At 49.2% G+C, this 16576-nt stretch overlaps 1 protein-coding gene across 1 annotated transcript in view; it reads right to left on the bottom strand.

The window, feature by feature from the left end:
* Positions 1-16576, bottom strand: part of LOC130109391 (desmocollin 2-like protein) — a 79027-nt gene that overhangs the window by 13236 nt on the left and 49215 nt on the right. The window contains exons 7-9 of the mRNA XM_056276279.1: positions 14871-15015; positions 14407-14561; positions 12110-12244 (exon numbers count right to left, since the gene is read on the bottom strand). Of these exons, the coding sequence (XP_056132254.1) occupies positions 12110-12244; positions 14407-14561; positions 14871-15015 (435 nt within the window). The remainder of the gene's footprint in view (positions 1-12109; positions 12245-14406; positions 14562-14870; positions 15016-16576) is intronic.

Raw genomic sequence — 16576 nt, 5'->3', positions numbered from 1 at the left:
CCTGAAGAGACAGGCGATTATTTTCAGCACCTCAGCATGTTACCAAGAACATCTTGCTGTGAAGCAGAAACCACTCACAAACCTGGCAACCCAATGACCTTCTCTGGCATTCAGATATTATCAAGTTCATTTCATTACATTTGAACACAGACACAGACACACACAGACACACACAGACACACACACACACACACACACACACACACACACACACCAAGCGAGAAAACAGCTGAGGCAATGAAGACACCTAATCTAAAGTTGCTCATGAATAATACATGCATAATACGTGCATAATACGTGCATAATACATGAATAATACGTGCATAATAAATGGTAAACAGACACTGTGCACTCAGAGAACGTCATTATTGCACAAATGAGTTTTGCACTTCAGCAGGGGTCAACAAGCGTGGCTTCTTCAGGGATACCAAGTCACTCTAACAAAACTATAATGTCCGTTTTGTTAATTGTTAAATATTGATAGAGACCATTCTTAAGTTAACTTTAAATGTCAGTTTTTCAGAAAGTTGTTTTTAGATAACTATCTTCCCCTGACGAGAAGACATCCAAGAAGTCTGGATGTTTTCACACCTGACCACCATTCTGGGTGACTTCTTATGTCAAACGACATGGGGCTGTGACGTGACGCTCCCTCTCTTCTTCATGGGCAGCGGTGTCTGACGCGCTCACAACGACTTTCAGACCACTGATCTAAAAAAAAAAAAGACTGGATCGCGCATCCCATAACTCCGTGCCACCAATTTATGAAGGCCATTTGAACTTGATCGGCGCCATTTTAGGTGGAGCAAAAAACGATCAAATTGCATTGCAATTGCCAGCTAAAATGCCGAGTTGCGGCGCATACAAGTGCTCTAACCGCACAGGGTCGAAAAAAGTGGCAATTCAGATAATATAACATTTCACAAGTAAGTACCCTTTTTTATTTGATTCTTGCATTCAAGATGCCATAGCAACTGCTGATTTAAGATGCCTTGATTTGTTAAAAAAAAAATTCCCGAGCTGGCTCCTCACATGTTCGACACTGCTGTCACGGATAATCATGTTTTTAATCTTATAAAAGTAATCTTGTAATTATTGCAAGATACGACTGCATCATCTTGGCAAGGAATGCACTGCAAAGCTAGCTGGCAAGAAGCTGCGAAAACAGCTGGCAAAACTTCTAAATGTAAATGTAAGATCATGATGCAGAACATGAGAATATGAGACTCTGTTGTTTACAAACAACAGACTCATTGGGAAGTGTAATAGTCTTGCTTGCACATATAGGTGATCGTAAAGTAGCCTAGTATACTGTCATTTTCTTAGGTAGCGAGCTAGCGTGTTGCAGCGATGGCGAGCAACGGCCTGATGAAGCCAGGACGCACCGCTCTCTCCCTCGCGAGCGGCACGCTCAGTGTCCTTCTGTCACGCACTCGTCTGAGGAGCCAGCTCGGGGAAAACATTTTCACAAATCAAGGCATCTTAAAACAGCAGTTGCAATGGCATCTTAAATGCAAGAGTCAAATAAAAAAGGGTACTTACTTGTGAAATGTTATATTATCTGAATTGCCACTTTTTTTCGACCCTGTGCGGTTAGAGCACTGGTATGCGCCGCAACTCAACATTTTAGCTGGCAATTCTAATGCAACTTGATGGCTTCTTGGTCTACCTAAGATGGCCGCCAAGTCGCCCATGCCGGCTTCACTTCATATCGCGAGTTGCTCGATCCAGTCTTTTTTTTAGATTAGTGTTTCAGACACGACGCTTCACAGCATCTAACAACTCCTGTACTGCTAACAACGGCAGGGAGGCGGAAAACGCGAGGAAGGCGCTTGGCTGATCTCCTGCTGTGACTGGACAAACATCTTCATCTCCATGCTGAGGACGGGACGGCAACACCTGGGAGTGGAGACACTAAGTGGTGCACTACTTTATGGCTGCTATTAAAATGTGTCATGATCCATTATTACCCAGTTAACGACTTGCAGAGTCAGCGTGTGCCTGACTCTGCAAGCCCTTGACTGGATATAGTAGATTGGTGTTGATTGGCTGATGGTCTTTAGTCTAGCAATTTATGAATAAAATTTGTTAAAGAAAAAAAAAGACGCAGTCATCCACGGAGTTATGTTAGCTAGTGAAGCTAATGTCGGCTTTGCTAACATTAGCTAGTGAAGCTCATGTGTTCTTTGCTAACATAAGCTAGTAACGCTCATGTCTGTTTTGCTAACGTTAGCTAGTGAAGCTCGTGTCTGCTATGCTAACGTTAGCCAGTGAAGCGCGTGTCTGCTATGCTAACATTAGCTAGTGAAGGTCGTGTCTGCTATGCTAACGTTAGCCAGTGAAGCTTGTGTCTGCTATGCTAACGTTAGCTATTGAAGCTCGTGTCTGCTATGCTAACGTTAGCCAGTGAAGCTCGTGTCTGCTGTGCTATCGTTAGCAAGTGAAGCTCATGTCTGCTATGCTAACGTTAGCCAGTGAAGCTCGTGTCTGCTATGCTAACATTAGCTAGAGAAGCTCGTGTCTGCTGTACTAACGTTAGCCAGTGAAGCTCGTGTCTGCTATGCTAACGTTAGCCAGTGAAGCTTGCGTCTGCTATGCTAACGTTAGCCAGTGAAGCTTGTGTCTGCTATGCTAATATTAGCTAGAGAAGCTCGTGTCTGCTGTGCTAACGTTAGCCAGTGAAGCTCGTGTCTGCTATGCTAACGTTAGCCAGTGAAGCTTGTGTCTGCTATGCTAACGTTAGCCAGTGAAGCTTGTGTCTGCTATGCTAACATTAGCTAGAGAAGCTCGTGTCTGCTACGCTAACGTTAGCCAGTGAAGCTCGTGTCTGCGCTGGTAAAGTTCCCTCAACATACAGAGCGGTGCTGTTCTGGATGATTTTCCCCCCAATTATTCAACTTTTTCTGGCCACACAAAGGAAATAGTTGCCGTGATGATACTGTCGCGGTTTTTCTATAGCCCGGATAACTATGGATGGAGGCGGGGACTTTTAGGTGCGACAAACCGGGCTTCACCACCGTTAGCTAGATAGCTGCGCCAATGCTAGGGCTAGCCTGCTAGTTAGCTAGTTAGCCGTGTGCTAATGGGTTAGCAAGCTCACCTTGGGACCAGGGCTGGTGATGGAACAGGGCGGCTGAGCTCTAGGCGGGGCGGGAGATGGATGGCTGCTCTCCGGGGTGCGTGTCTCTCTCTCTCTCTGTACTCTGGCTCCGGTGTGACCGGGTGAATGTCTCTCTCAGTCTCTCTGGGGAAGCTCTCGGGGGTAGTCAGCTAGCTACAGGTACCGAGGCAGTCTGCTGCTAACACTACCACTGCTAGCCACCGTATCTACTGTCTAGCCCAGGATACGCTAGGTTTCCCTGCTCTATCCCACGCTAAGGTGACAGTCTACGATATGGTTACTAAACAGTTCTGGCCTTTGTCTCTCCCGCGGTGTCTAATATAGTTGCGTCTGTGACAGCGCGAGCTAACCTGTGATTGGTCCTCTAGCTGCACGAGCCCAGTGCAACATTCCAAGTACATCCTCAGGCATTTCCCACTACACTGCCCCCCTCCAGCACTGTTGAGTCCCTTCAACATAAATGAACAACAGACTACAAAGATCAGTCTGATTAATCTAACACGATAAACGGGACAGAACACCCGCGAAATGAACTAGGCCCGGAACAAAGGGCGTCAAACAAATGTGGGTGGTCGCTATCCATACTGGACTCTTGTGACTAGCCTAGTAACCCCCAAGTCAACTAGTCACGTCCGTCAAAGTTAGTCTAGGAGCCAGGCGGGCCTCCGGACTGGCCGGCCCCGTCTGGTGGTGTACGGGAGATGGGACTCAGCGGCGTCGGCTTCGTCTCCTTCTGGGTCAGGGGCGTTGGACTGCCCGCCCGGAGCACAGGCTGCTGTCCCACGACGTTGGGTGATTGTCGACTCGCCTGAAGAGTAGCTGGCAGCAGTGTGTTGGAGCGGCTGGAACCGAGCCGGGGAGCCTGGTGTGCTGGGTCCTCCATCGTCGTTTGCGTGGAACAGGTCCTCCAGCCGGAGATCAAGGTCTTCATCGATCTCCTCCTGCTCTGTCACTCCTTCGTACTCCTCTGTTCTCTGCGCCCCCGGCTCCTCCATGTCAGCAGCGGGAGGACCTCCTTCAGGTGTTTCCTGCGGCCCTATGGCTGGTGCTGGAGCAGACAACAGAGCATGGCGCCTCCGCTGAATCCAGACCGGCACGTCGTCTGAGAGGTAGGGTAGCAGTCGATCGTGGTGGAGGACTCTCTCCTTACGACCTTCCTGGACTCTGTACAAGACGTCTCCCATCTTCTCTGTGATGAGGCCGGGACCCCTCCACCGTGGCTTCAACTTTGGAGATTGACCCTTCTTCCTGGTGTCGTCCCGGACATACACTAGATCTCCAGGGTGAAATGTGCGTTGTCGAGCACGTAGGTCGTGGTCCTTCTTGTTCCTGAGCTGGGCAGCACGGAGATGCTGGCGCGCCACTTCGTGGGTGTCCCGCATGTTCGCCTCCAGGTCAGCAACGTACTCGGCTGGGGAAGTGCGATGAACGTTGGCTTCCTGCACCCTCAGGGTGAGTCCTTCCGGCTGGTTGACTTCTCGCCCAAGCATCATCCGGTTTGGTGTGTAACCCGTACAGGCATGGGGTGAGCTGCGGTAAGCCCCGGCGAGGAGGTGGAGGTGTTGGTCCCACTCGCTCTGGTGTTTCCCCACGTAACAGCGGATCATTTGCAGGAGAGTTCGGTTGAACCTCTCGACTTGACCATTCGACGCAGGATGGTAGGGGGTCGTTCTGGTCTTGGCCACCTGGAGAAGTTCACAGAGCTCACGAAACAGGGCACTCTCGAAGTTGCGTCCCTGGTCTGTGTGGATCTCCAGGGGTACTCCAAACCTGGAGAGGAACTCCTGTAGCAGCTTCTGAGCGGTGATCTCTGCAGTTTGCTCGGGGATCGGGGCCACCTCCACCCAGCGCGTGAACTGGTCCACCATCACAAGGATGTATCGGTTCCCCATCTTGGATACTGGGAGCGGTCCAACCACGTCGATGTGAACCCTGTCCATAGGAGCGCCGGCCTGGTACATCTGCAAGGCAGCTCTGCCTGTTCTTCCAGAGGATTTACACGCCTGACATTCAGGACAGCGTCGGACGAACTGGTTCACACTGTCAGTCAGACCAACCCAGTAGAACTCTCTGCGAACTCGATGGTAGGTCTTCTCACGGCCCAAGTGACCGGACAGCAGGGCGCAGTGACACAAACGTAGGACCTCTTCTTGGAGCGCTGTTGGAACAATGAGACGGAGGATGGATGGTGTGTCAGCTCCTTCGTCCCAGCGGTAGTACAGGACTCCATTTCGCCTTTCTACTTGCGTCCAGACCAACCAGTACTTCCGTGCAGCAGGTCCTTCCAGCGCCATCTCCTCCTGTGACGGTAGCTTCCCCTCATCCTTCCACTGGTGCAACTTCGCTAGCACGGCGTCTCCCCTCTGGCGCTCCGCTAGCTCGTTGGTCGAATACTGGGCTAACCAGTTGATAGCAGGTGGTTCACTCTCTTCAGCACCATTCTGATGTTCATTGACAGGTTGTGACATCGTTAGGCCTCCTGCCTCTCCTCCTGGAGCCGATGGTGGAACGCCCTCTTCTGCCGCTCCGGAGGTGTTCTCTTCCGAGTCAGTTCGACGGATCGCTAGCGGGACCACATCATCCACATCGTCGCTGAACCTTGCCCAATGGTGGTGTTCACGGTGACAGTAGGAGCAACCTCCACAAGGCAGCGAGTCCAGACTCTCCCCAGCATGATAGCAGTCACAGGCGGGTTTGGGTGACCTGGACAGCGCGTCCGCGTTGCTGTGCTTGACTCCTGGCCGGTGTTCGATTTTGAAGTCGTACTGGCTCAGCTCCTCGATCCACCTCGCCAGCTGGCCTTCTGGGCTCTTGAACCGAAACAGCCAAATCAAACTGTTATGGTCCGTCCGGATGATGAACGACCGGCCCAACAGGTAGTGGCGAAACTGCCGTGTGAAGCGGACTACAGCCAGAAGCTCTCGGCGTGTGACGCAGTATCGCTGCTGTGTGCTTTGCAGATGTGCACTGGCGTAGGCTATGACCTTTTCTTCTCCTGCTTGCATCTGTGACAGGACAGCTCCGACGCATGTGTTGGACGCGTCAGTGTCGAGCAGAAACAGTCCATCTCGAGTGGGGTATGCCAGAAGAGGTGCCGTGGTGAGTCTTGCCTTTAACTTCTCGAAGGCTACTTGTTGTGTGTCGCCCCACTTAAACTCCTCCCCCTTTTTCTGAAGTTCGTAGAGGGGGCTGCACAGATGGGCAAATCCTCGCACAAACCGTCTGTAGTAGTTACACAAGCCGAGAAAAGCCTGGAGCTCAGTGAGGTTTCTTGGGGTCCTCCAGTCGTTCACAGACTTCACAAGCTCCGGGTTCGGGCTGACTCCGTCTCCGCTCACGACATGCCCCAAGAACAGGACCTCCCTCCGCAGCAGGTGGCATTTAGATGGCTTGAGTTTGAGACCGTACGCCCGGATGCGCTCCAAGACCTTCCCCAGGCTCTGCAGACCCTCTTCGACTCCGCACCCCAGCACAATGATGTCGTCGAGGTATACAAGCAGGTGTCTCCACTGTAACCCTCTCAACACCACCTCCATCGCACGTTGAAATGTGCCGGGCGCATTGCACAGCCCGAAGGGCATTCGGGTGTACTCGAACAGCCCATAGCGTGTTATAAAGGCTGTCTTTCCACGATCATCCGGGTGCACTCCAATCTGCCAATATCCACTTTGCATATCTAAAGTCGAGAATACAGTGGCCCCCTCGAGGGTGTCCAGACACTCTTCGATCCGCGGCAGTGGATATGCATCTTTGAGAGTCAGGTCGTTGAGTCTTCTATAATCTATGCACCACCGCACACCTCCGTCCTTCTTTCTAACTAACACCACTGGAGAGGCCCATTCCGAAGTGGATGGTGTAATCACTCCGGCCTCTAGCATGCTCTTCAGGTGCCGCTCCTCTTCTTGTTGAAAGCCCAGGGGCGTGCGCCGAGCCGGTTGTCGGACAGGTTGGCCTTCGCTAGTGTTGATTCGGTGCTGGACCGCATCGAAGCGCCCCAGGTCCGCGTCACTGGCCGCGAACATGCCCTGGTGTTCAATCAGGAGTTGTTGCAGGGCCCTCCGCTGATCCTCATCCAACCCTTCACTGGCGGACTCATACAGGGACGACAGATGGTCGGGCAGACCCATAGTTGGTGACGACTCCATCCGTCGGACTGTGGCTGGTTCATTTTTTCGGCTCATGTCGTCCTCTTGTGGGGCCTGAAGCTCCTCTTCCGCCTCCACTAGCACGCCGAGGCAGGCTCCTTTCTTCAGCCTAACTTCTTTCGGCATCAGGTTACACAGTCGCACAGGGACGTGTGGGGCAACGTTGACCAACACACTGCCAGATGAAACTCCCTCGGTGAGGCCAGCAGGCTCCAGGACGGCGGAGATACCTGCCTTGGGGCTTTCCACCACACCCCAGACGTCCTGCTCGCTCTCCGCTGATAGTGTCAAAGAGTCCTGCAGCAGTGCGCGAGAGACGGCGTACTCCCCCACGGACGTACCCACGATAACTGTGGCCACTGGCTCCCCTTCGACGTAGACCTGGCCTCCCCCGGATACAGTGACATGAGCGGCCAACATGAGATCTAGGCCCAGGAGGAAGGGGTCGCGGATGGGCGTGACGAACACATCCCATTCGATGGTCTTGGGGCCCAAGCGGATGGTCACCCTATACTTCGGGGTTTCAGCCATGTCTTTACCCTCTTCAGCGTTACGCAGAATGGCGATTCCGACGCTCGGCTGGTCGGCCAGATTTAATCGTTGGAATGTGTCTCGGGACATCACCGTGGCTTCGGCCCCTGTGTCAACGATGCGCTTCAGCTGCAGGCTGTTCACGGTGATGGGAATGACGAGACTGGGTCCATTCCCCGAGGCTCGGCCGAGATTGACTGATGGCTGCTCGCTGACCTTCCTCGGAGCCCTCGGGCTTGGTGACCGTGAGTTACACTCTCGCTTGAAATGGCCCTCCTCTCCACACTGGTAACAGGTCCCTTTGCTGCGGGAACTTGGACTCGGGGACCGCTGCGCGCGTTGCCCCGTGTGCGCGTAGGTAGCCCGCTCAAGCGTCCTTCCCCGTTCCACTCCTACTTGTTCTTTGGCCATGTACCGCTCGATGTTTAAGAGCACCTTGTTAATGTTGTCGATGCCACTGGCCAGGGTCTTGAGCTCGGGGGTGCTCATGCTGTCTCCTACCGGCGGAGGACTTGGAGAGCTATCGCGACGCCGCTCGTCTTCCCATGCTACTCGCCGGATTCTCCCTTTTCCTTCAACCTCTCGCCCCAACGTCGCTTTAAAGTCATACTCGCGTGCCTCAACCTTCCTGATTGCTTCAGCTAGTGTTTTGGGTTCTGCCCCCAGGACTTCATATGCGATGTTTTGGTTCTTCAGCCCGCGCAGAAAGGCTTCTGCAGCGTAGGCCTCCTGCAGTGTAACACCAACCTGCGGGTATGCCAGTGTGACAAGTCTCCTCACTTCCTCGCCAAACTCATAGAGGGTCATCTCTCTGGCCTGCTTAACCTCGCTGAGTTTACGGCGCGCAGTTCCCTCAGGCAGCTCTTTACCGTAGCGGCGGCGTAACTGGGTGATGAGCGCGTGGTAGTCATCTTTTATCGGAGCCGGCTGCGCGATGACAAAAGACATGGCGTTGTCCCTCAGTCGGAGATACAAGGCGTCCAAACGAGTCTCGTCGGTCCAGCTCCTCTTTCTCGCCATCCGTTCGAATGGTCCAACGAAACTATCCCAGTCGCCCTTACCATCAAAAGTGGCGAGGAGCTTGATGTCATTTTCGTGTCCTCGGCCGGGACCTTGTGAGCTTCGGTTGCCGCTCCGACTTTGAAGGTCTCCTGTCTGGCTCTGTTGACCTCTAGAGGAACCTGCCTGCCCTCCAACGCTGTCATCCAGCAGGTTTCGGCCGCCGTTGCTGTCCAGGGACATTTGGCCACTCTGCATCCCGTCGGGGGGTGGTACTGCAGTCGCTCCATTTTTTCCACCATGACCGATCGGAGTGCTGGTAAGTGGTGCGGGCTCACTGGGTCCATTTCCTGTATAGCGCAGGGCTGCTGGGGCCGCTTTGCTGCTCGGCCTGGCTGGCGTCTCCTCGTTGCGCCGGTCGCTCAAGTTAGCCACTGCGGCCATAGCTGCTGGCAACAGGTGATCAGCGCCGTCTCGCTGTCTGGCCCCTGGGTTCTCCCGGGCCGGGGTGAACTGCGAGAGTAGGCTCATGTCTTGCACCGTTCTGCTAGTTCGTTCTCCGAGCACAGCCCCTGCCGACCCTACACCACTATCGCTTTGAGGGCTACTAAGAGAAACCCCTTGCTTCACTACTTGAGCGATGGGCGACAAACCGGGACGCTCACCTTGGATATCTGAACGCGATGACGGGCCCAATCGGTGCGCTGAATGGGAGGTGTGGGGAGACGAGATCGCTTAGCCACCGCTTCCGCTAGTCCATCGATACGCGCTGTGAGGGCCTCCATCTGCATCTCTATCTGCCGTTGCATCTTAACCTGGGTCTGGCGTTCCATGTTTTCCATCTGGCGTTGCATCTGAACCTGGGTCTGGTTCATGGTTTCCATCTGCGCCAGGAGGAGCTTCATCCAGGCGTGCTCTCCGGGGTCTTCTGTCCCCACACCAGCACCATCCAGACTCAACTCAGACTGTTCTTTTACATTTTCTTTGTCCTGTGACATTTTTATTTTTCCACTGATTTACGTGACTACTGAAGAAATTACAGTGCTTCACAAAATGGCTGACTCACTCAGTTGCTAGCTAGCTATAGCGATGCCGCCAAAAAGCTGCTAAATGCTGCTTTGAAATGCTGCAGAATGTCAATGCTAATTAGCTAGCGCCACTGGACGTCCTTTTGTGCACTTTCAGGGTGAAACTCGGTGAAAAACAATATCCTCACAGTGTGAATGGCGTTGAGAAACTAATGAGTCTTTTTATTCACTTTTTCATTTGGGTTCCACTTCATAAAGAAGTTTCTTATTCACTTTTTTCGTTGGGGTTCTACTTCACGAAGAAGTACAAAATGGCTTCTTGCTAGCTGGGTTAGCTCACAGTGTGCAGGCTGAATTATGACCGGGGCAGGATCCTCCGGTGTTGAGATTATGGCGAATCCCAACCTTTTATCCCACTTCTGACACCACTTGTCGCGGTTTTTCTATAGCCCGGATAACTATGGATGGAGGCGGGGACTTTTAGGTGCGACAAACCGGGCTTCACCACCGTTAGCTAGATAGCTGCGCCAATGCTAGGGCTAGCCTGCTAGTTAGCTAGTTAGCCGTGTGCTAATGGGTTAGCAAGCTCACCTTGGGACCAGGGCTGGTGATGGAACAGGGCGGCTGAGCTCTAGGCGGGGCGGGAGATGGATGGCTGCTCTCCGGGGTGCGTGTCTCTCTCTCTCTCTGTACTCTGGCTCCGGTGTGACCGGGTGAATGTCTCTCTCAGTCTCTCTGGGGAAGCTCTCGGGGGTAGTCAGCTAGCTACAGGTACCGAGGCAGTCTGCTGCTAACACTACCACTGCTAGCCACCGTATCTACTGTCTAGCCCAGGATACGCTAGGTTTCCCTGCTCTATCCCACGCTAAGGTGACAGTCTACGATATGGTTACTAAACAGTTCTGGCCTTTGTCTCTCCCGCGGTGTCTAATATAGTTGCGTCTGTGACAGCGCGAGCTAACCTGTGATTGGTCCTCTAGCTGCACGAGCCCAGTGCAACATTCCAAGTACATCCTCAGGCATTTCCCACTACAATACTTTGACAGGATGCTGTGCGTGATATGCATGGCGTTTTTGTTGACGCGCTGCATGACGTATTGACTCTTATGACGTATTGACTTAGAGAAAGCTGCTGCGCTTCTCAGTAACGTCACGGGGAAAAACGTGGACTTAACGTAGCTCGTTAGCGACCACAAGACAGGCAAAATTCACTCTGCAAATTCAAACAAAGTCTTTGTTCTGCAAACACTAAGGTCAACTATAAGTAAGAAAAAATATCTAGCTATGTTGAAAAGTTAAAAAATAGATCGTGTTTTGGGAAGAATTTATCAGTGGGGAACACGTCGTTTTATTTGGAACCTGTGCTAACAGGTTCAGAACCATGCTAGAGGAGTGACCATGTCAGGAGACTGCCGAAAAGTTAAAGATGAGTTTATATTTATAAAGGTTTTCTCGTCTCTTTCTTTCTCTTTCTGTGTTAAAAAACGTGTTAAAGTGAGTAATGATTGAAAAGGAAGTACTAGAAGGTTCTCTGTAGTATCAGGGAAATCCTCTTAGCAACACAAGAGTATCATCTGTTGTCAACTTGACCAATTGAGCAGTAATTACACCACCAAATCAGAAAGTCTCTGGTCTGCTCCTGTTCAAACAGGGTTTGTGCTCTGCAGAGTAGATCAGCAGACCATCCAGGATGTTCTCAGACTCAAACCATCCAGAATGTTCTCAGACTCAAACCTTCCAGAATGTTCTCAGACTCAAACCATCCAGGATGTTCTCAGACTCAAACCATCCAGAATGTTCTCAGACTCAAACCATCCAGAATGTTCTCAGACTCAGCAGCTCCCTGACCCATGTTCTGGAGCAGCGTCAGCTTTTATTCATAATCACATTCCTAGCATATGACCTAGTTCTCTGCTGCTGTTCTGTCGTGAGCAAGCTGTCTTCAGTTGAATGAAAAAATGAAATTTCGTTGATTACTTTTTGCCTCCAAGCAGTCACATTACTCCAGGATGTCTTTCAGGATAGACCTGCCTGAGCTTTAAAAAAAAACATCTCTGAGGAGAGAGACACATTTCAATCTATGCACGTCTTACAGCTTGTTGACAGAAATGCCTGAACAATGAGAGAGAAAAAAACTACACACTGAGTTGATACTCCCTTTGCTAAATTCCACAGTCGCCTCACCACATTCCGTTAGAAACTTGTTGAATGAAGCACCAAGTGTCAGGCTGCTGTTCACATTTCAAGCCACAGGTCAAAGAGTGTGGTGTGTGGAGGCCACCTACAGAGCTGTGTGTGAAGGTGGGGGGGTTGTCGTTGATGTCGGTGAGGCTGACAGTGGCCGTGGCGGTGCTGAACAGGCCATTAGGTGCACCCCCCATGTCCCGGATCTCCACAATGACAGGAATTGCAGCTTGTACCTGAAAAACCCCAAAGAAATTCTTAAAATATTGGTAGAAATCGTTAAAGGAAGTTTCACCGATGGTTTTGGGCATGTGCAACCAGTACTGATGAGTAATGTAGTCAATTAAGCAGTAAAGTCCTCACTGTGTACTACACTGACAGACAAACAAACCAGAGTTCTCCTGACAGTCCACAGCACCTACACATACCACAATGCACTGCTCTCTAGCTTCTGTATCGCCGTCCATAAAGTCCTCTGTGTTAGTATTGCAGGACATCATTCACACCACCAGAGACATACTAGCTTAGCCAAGACAACGAGGATGGGATTTTTAAATAGCGTATCAAGACAAGACCAGTGTGACAGAAACCGAGCTAGGCTGGGGTTTTTCTGGCCGTCAACTGACGGCACACTACATCACTTGGAACAAAACTCTGTTTGCTGTGGCCCTGCACATACAGAAATGATTGGGAACAACTATAAAATAAATAATAAATAAAATAGATAATAACAACAACAACAATAATAATAATAATAATTAATTATTATTATTAATATAACAATATTAATTAATTAATGCAATATATTATAATATATACTATATTATATTATTATCTATTATATCATATTATTTTATCGATTATATAATTATATATTATATAATTAGTTAGTATAATATATTGATATTAATATAATATAATATAATATAATATAATATAATATAATAATCCGTGACCCTGACAGCAGGATAAACGGTTCGGATAATGGATGGATGAATAATAATAATAATAATAATACATTTTATTTAATGGCGCTTTTCATGACACTCCAGGTGATCTCACATCACATAAAATAAGCTGTATTATATATAAATAAATAATACGATAAGCTGCAGGTGTTTTTCATGTGCTGTCCTTGTCACAGACAAACAGCGATAAGGTTGAAATGAGGTGACTGTTGCTTTTAAGACCAAACAATTCAAATTTACAGCCCAGGTCTTGCAAGAAATTCCTAATTTTGTTGTTGTTGTTGTTGTTGGTGGTGGTGGTGGTGGTGTTGTCGCTGTTGTTGTTGTTATGGTAATTTTGTTTCTAATGCACTGTTAAGGTTAATTACTGAACTGTACCTTGGTATGTAATGAACATGTAAACACCTGCAAACCTCTGCTGGTGTGAGCAACAAGTACTTAACAGGAAGTAGGCCTCCGATATTTACATGAAATCCTGGATTTCAGCCTGTACGTGATTCCGACCTGTTCCCCTGGGAGGGAAAGTAATCTTTCACTAGCTGCTGTGCAGGGAGGACACAGTACAAGGTCAGCTGCAGGACGTTGACATGAGCCAGTTTCATTTTAGTATCTCATTCAAGGACACGTCAACTGGGCAAATATGGCACGTCATGAAAACCAAGCCTGGATTTTCTGGTTAGAATACAGTCTTCCTACGACCCACACTACCCTGCTGCCAAACAGTCTTATCAAAACTGGTCAAAGTCACGTTTTGATCTGGAACACTGGAATTCACAAGATGGAGTCAGTACTCATCAAACGAAAACAATTTTGTTTGACTTCACTACAACTACTGGCTGCTAAGAGATATCAGTGAGGACAATATGTAGTAATTGCCTCGGTAAAAGAAAATGCAACTTATAGAAATAAGAAACTTCTTTAAATACTCAGTGGGAGAACAGTTGTGCGTTGTCCCCCTGAAGAAATGTCAGACTGTGACTTTTGTGAATCACACAATTACAATTTCTGTGCAAACCTTGCTGGTTTGCACAAATTCCATGCTGGTTTGCACAGAAACCTTTCTGGTTTGCATAGAAACCTTACTGGTTTGCGCACAAGCCTTGCTGGATGCACAGAAACCTTGATGTTTGCACAGAAACCATGCTGGTTTGCACAGAAACCTTGCTGGTTTGCACAGAAACCTTGATGTTTGCACAGAAACCATGCTAGTTTGCACAGAAACCTTACTGGTTTGCACAGAAACCTTGATGTTTGCACAAAAATCTTGCTGGTTTGCACAGAAACCTTGCTGGTTTGCACAGAAACCTTACTGGTTTCCACAGAAACCTTACTGGTTTGCACAGAAACCTTGATGTTTGCACAGAAACCTTGCTGGTCTGCACAGAAACCTTGCTTGTTTGCACAGAGGGGAAGGTTGGGAGGTCACCCACCTCTCTGTCCAGACTGGAGGACCTGGTGGTGATCAGTCCAGAACTGGGGTGTATGTTGAAGAGCTGCCTCTGTGTCAGCAGGCTGTATCTGATGGCAGAATGAGGCAACCCGTGCTGGTCTCTGTCAGCAGCAGTCACAACCCCGACCTGCACACCTGAGGCAGAGTAAATGTAGAGTATGATGTTCTAGTACACTGTAGTGGCTGCTGACGTTGTAAATAAGCAAACATACATGTCTGGTGCATGCCGTAGCACCTCGGAGACTTGGATATCAGTTTATCACATGATTTCTACATTTTAAAAGAAGCAACAATCTAGTTTTAAATAATGCCTTTTTTACACTTTAACCCAGTAAACGTGGTAAGTGTGTCCCTTTGGCCAGACTGCTAAACGATGTAAGAGCCTTAGTGGACTTGTCACGGCCAGGAGGTGACCAGTGTTGTTCTGTGGTTGCTGGAACTCACCAGCGCCACATTGCTCCTGTACACGATACTGCAGAGATCCAGAGAAGGTTGGAGCGTTGTCATTAATGTCATTCACCAGCACCGTGACGTCCAGTGGCCGGTCTGTCTCCCGCCCGGTTTTCTTGTCAAACACCTGGGCTTCAAACTGTACAAACATTACTTTTATATAAACTTACACCCAGCGTAAAAAAACAATGAACAATCATGTAGATGAAAACGATCACTGAATACATGGAATTAAATGTATAGGCTTATTACAGCTGTCTATGTTTTGTATCACGAATAACACAATGCATATATATATGTGTGTGTGTGTGTGTGTGTGTGTATGTGTGTATGTATGTATGTGTATATATACACTCACCGGCCACTTTATTAGGCACACCTGTCCAACTGCTCGTTAACGCAAATTTCTAATCAGCTAATCACATGGCAGCAACTCAATGCATTTAGGCATGTAGACATGGTCAAGACGATCTGCTGCAGTTCAAACCGAGCATCAGAATGGGGAAGAAAGGTGATTTAAGTGACTTTGAACGTGGCATGGTTGTTGGTGCCAGACGGGCTGGCCTGAGTATTTCAGAAACTGCTGATCTACTGGGATTTTCACGCACAACCAACTCTAGGGTTTACAGAGAATGGTCCGAAAAAGAGAAAATATCCAGTGAGCGGCAGTTCTGTGGGTGAAAATGCCTTGTTGATGCCAGAGGTCAGAGGAGAATGGCCAGACTGGTTCGAGCTGATAGAAAGGCAACGGTAACTCAAATAACCACTCATTACAACCGAGGTATGCAGAAGAGCATCTCTGAACGCACAACACGTCGAACCTTGAGGCAGATGGGCTACAGCAGCAGAAGACCACACCAGGTGCCACTCCTGTCAACTAAGAACAGGAAACTGAGGCTACAATTCGCACAGGCTCACCAAAATTGGACAATAGAAGATTTGAAAAATGTTGCCTGGTCTGATGAGTCTCGATTTCTGCTGCGACATTCGGATGGTAGGGTCAGAATTTGGCGTCAACAACATGGAAGCATGGATCCATCCTGCCTTGTATCAACGGTTCAGGCTGGTGGTGGTGGTGTAATGGTGTGGGGGATATTTTCTTGGCACACTTTGGGCCCCTTAGTACCAATTGAGCATCATGTCAACACCACAGCCTACCTGAGTATTGTTGCTGACCATGTCCATCCCTTTATGACCACAGTGTTCCCATCTTCTGATGGCTACTTCCAGCAGGATAACGCGCCATGTCATAAAGCTCGAATCATCTCAGACTGGTTTCTTGAACATGACAATGAGTTCACTGTACTCAAATGGCCTCCACAGTCACCAGATCTCAATCCAATAGAGCACCTTTGGGATGTGGTGGACCGGGAGATTCGCATCATGGATGTGCAGCCGACAAATCTGCAGCAACTGCGTGATGCTATCATGTCAATATGGACCAAACTCTCTGAGGAATGTTTCCAGTACCTTGTTGAATCTATGCCACGAAGGATTAAGGCAGTTCTGAAGGCAAAAGGGGGTCCAACCCGGTACTAGCAAGGTGTACCTAATAAAGTGGCCAGTGAGTGTATATATATATATATATATATATATATATATATATATATATATATATATATATATATATATATCAGCTGATGAGTGCGAGACGCACGAAACAGGCCTGTACTACAATGTATTAAAACTTTTTTCCTGTA

The sequence above is a fragment of the Lampris incognitus genome, chromosome 3, assembly GCF_029633865.1.
Source record: "Lampris incognitus isolate fLamInc1 chromosome 3, fLamInc1.hap2, whole genome shotgun sequence".
NCBI lineage: Eukaryota > Metazoa > Chordata > Actinopteri > Lampriformes > Lampridae > Lampris > Lampris incognitus.
This window is presented reverse-complemented; position numbering and strand designations above follow the sequence as displayed.